The 3137-nt window shown below is 37.5% G+C and overlaps 1 protein-coding gene across 1 annotated transcript; it reads right to left on the reverse strand.

Annotated features, from left to right (window-relative positions):
* Nucleotides 1–669: 669 nt before the first annotated feature.
* Nucleotides 670–2655, reverse strand: LOC137740815 (gibberellin 3-beta-dioxygenase 1-like). The gene is made up of 2 exons (XM_068480620.1): nt 1990–2655; nt 670–1398 (listed from the first exon to the last, which is right to left on the reverse strand). The coding sequence occupies exons 1-2, from the start codon at nt 2472–2474 to the stop codon at nt 768–770; spliced, it is 1116 nt and encodes a 371-aa protein (XP_068336721.1). The 5' UTR covers nt 2475–2655; the 3' UTR covers nt 670–767.
* Nucleotides 2656–3137: the final 482 nt, after the last annotated feature.

Genomic DNA, 3137 nt, shown 5'->3' on the forward strand with positions numbered 1-3137 from the left:
CGAATTCAATCCAGCTAACATTAGTATGCTTGCAACTTACCCTTTTTATTTTGATACATTCATAGTTTCATATTTTACTTTTCTAACTTTTAATATATATGTGGGAAATAAAGGATGGGATTTTATTTGTCCATTGGATTTCATTTTTCAACACCATTTTCGAAGCTCTATCGGAATGGAATGCTAGAGAAACTACATATGTAAATTAAATAACATGAAATTTAATAATTGGATTATTACTAATATGTTATTTAACGTGCTTATTTTTCATTGATGGACATTATTTAGTTTACAAATTTAATCTAGCTAGCATTAGTATGCATGCAACTTACCCTTTTTATTTTGATACATGTCTTATTCTTTGGAGGGGATCTCCCTTTGTATCCTGGGCATAGATAAAATGTCGTTTTACATGTCTCTTATTGGAATATTCAAATCGAGCAATTTTCCTTGTATCTCTTTCAAACCCTAGGACAAAGGACACTAGCCGCCAGAAGGGGCTCCTTGTTGCATCCCTTTAAATGACTTGATTTAATATATTTGATGCATTTGCTGCTCTTGCAGATTTTCTTATTTAAATTTTCCATTGGAATGTAATGCCTAATTTTATTTTGTTTATTCCTTTTTTGTGTTGCAGCCTACAGTGGTCCAAGACATGAAATCCGAGAATCCCCAAGAACATGGCCAACCAATATATTGAAAAAATGCAGAAAATTCACACCAACATATAGTACTTACTTTGTAGAAAATGTAAAAAATTTATTTATCTAGCCGACTTTTACGCTGTTATGATCATTTACATCTACTAATGAATTTAGAGGAGCACAAAGTCTGACCGATGAAAGTGCCTTATTGAAATGCTTTGCTTTAGTGCCAAGGTACTCATTCCAACTAATTGGGCGGTAGAGAGGAGGATGACTTGGACCTACTAATTTTGATAGGGGTGAGATTTGGATACTAGCCGGGGGGCCGAACAAGTAAGCGATGGATAGACGATGTTGGGTCCGGTTCACTACTGCCCGATGAAGGACACTTGGGTACAACCCGTTAGATAATATATGGAAGAGATCACCAACGTTGATCACCAAAGCACCGGGCATTGGTGGAACCGTGACCCACCCGGTGCCCTCCCCAAGCACTTGCAAACCACTAGTGTTGCTTTGGTAGAGGATTGTGAGGAGGGTAGAATCCGTATGTGCAGCCAAACCCATGGCCCGATCTGGCTCTGGACAAGCGGGGTAAGAATTCAATTGTAAGGCAGCTGATGCACCTTTGAATTCACCTTTCGAGCCAGCCCATTTGATATCTTCCATGGATATGCCTAGTGAGCCAAGCATAAGCCACATCAACCTCCCAGCAAGCATTTTCATTTCTTTCTCATATTCCTCAATGATATTGCTGCAAGAACAAAACAAGAGAAAATAAAAATCAAAACATTGTATAATACATGACTGACAAAGTTGCTATTAAGAAGATTTAGTCTCTTTGGGACTGCATCCTTAGAGTGCACATGCACTCATAACCGTTTTTGCTAAAAGTTTTTTTTTATTAAAAATGGGACGAAATATTTACATAAAAATGAATAATTAAAAAAAAAAAAAAAATCAAAGTCCTTTATGAAACAACACTTAGACGTGCGTTCTGAAGAAGCATTCAGAAAGTGCTTTTACGAGCCACAATTACTTTTAAATTTTTTTTTGTCACAGCAGTAACAAAACACTTCTATTTGTCAAAAGAACACTTATACGCTTATAGCTCTTTCAAAACTCCTAGTCTCAAAGAGGCCATGTTGGATATTCTCACGCACAATCTTCTTAGTGGGTCCATAGCTCTCACTGTAATCTTTTGCAACTTGCATTATGGTACAGAAAAATGGGCATTTTGCCTACATGGCCATATAGTATTCTCCACCCAAAACAAGAACCCAAAAAAAAAACAAATGAAGAATATATATTACTACTGATGTTATTGAATTAATGTGATTAATACCAGAATTTGTCGTAATCTTGGGGCCAAAGTTGGCGAAAATGGTCAACTGGTGAGCCAACAATAGTGAAACCCTCCGACCACATGAGCTTCTTAAAAAACGAAGATATCCGAGCAAAACCATAGCCGGAAATGCCATCTGGCGATCGGGCAGCTTTGAGCTTCTGCTGGACTGGTAGAGAGAAAAGGCTTTTGCCTGCGGATTCAATGTCATCAAGAAGCTTCTGTGGGATGCCATGGTTAGTGACTTGGAAGACTCCCCAAGTCTTACATGCATGGCCTGTGAGCTTAAGAGCATTGGTGTCAGAGAGATCGATGACCGGAACAGAATCGTCTGCCCCAAACGAGGTTAGGAAAGATGGGTAGTGATCATCATTGTTTGTCCATGCATAGGAGTCTGGCAATTCATGTAATGAGTTGAAATCTGGGTGTTTGAGTTGGAGGTTGACAGGGTGGGATTTGAAGGCATCCGAGAGTCTTGCATGCATATTGATAAGTAGAGTTTTTGTGTTCAACTGGAGAGAGAGAGAGAGAGAGAGAGAGAGAGAGAGAGAGAGAGAGAGAGAGATGGGGGCTGTGTTTTGTGTGGTTAGAAGAAAATTAAGGGTGTTCTGAAGATTTTGGAGATAGGGTTAGAAACAAGTATAATGGTGGTAGTACTTGTTGCTTGAAAACATAGAATGATGATATAAAAGAAAGATAAGGTTTAGTGAGTATATATAGAGATGGCGGACAAGATAGTGACATGTTGCCCAAGGCCTCCACCCCAAAACAGAGTGATATTTTTTTTTTTTTTTTTTCGTTCAAACCATATATTTGTTAAAGTAGATATTAGATTAGGGAACCGATTGAGTTTGAACCACGCCATGATGTAAGGACAACGTTGCTCTTCATCACTGTGGTAGAGGACCACTTGCAATAGAGTGGTATGTTTGGAAAGCTAAAACCAAAATATAATTTCATGTGCTTAGAAGTTTCAAGAAAATTACTACATGTATTTCTTCTTTTTATTAATTTTTATTTGGAGAGTTCATGCATTTATTTGTAGAATATAGGGCTAACTATATTTTATACCTTCAAAGTTTGAGGTGATTTTTAAATTGAACCATGAGGTTTTAATTTTCTCATGTTACCCTCCAATATTTTGAAAT

The sequence above is a fragment of the Pyrus communis genome, chromosome 7 (assembly GCF_963583255.1).
Source record: "Pyrus communis chromosome 7, drPyrComm1.1, whole genome shotgun sequence".
Lineage (NCBI taxonomy): Eukaryota > Viridiplantae > Streptophyta > Magnoliopsida > Rosales > Rosaceae > Pyrus > Pyrus communis.

Bases quoted from the DNA above. Each gene is read 5' to 3' on its own strand.
- LOC137740815 (XM_068480620.1), bottom strand. From the start codon at position 2,474: ATGCATGCAAGACTCTCGGATGCCTTCAAATCCCACCCTGTCAACCTC. The intron at 1,399-1,989 runs GTATTAATCACA...TTGTTCTTGCAG, and splicing joins CAAGATTACGACAAATTCTG to CAATATCATTGAGGAATATG.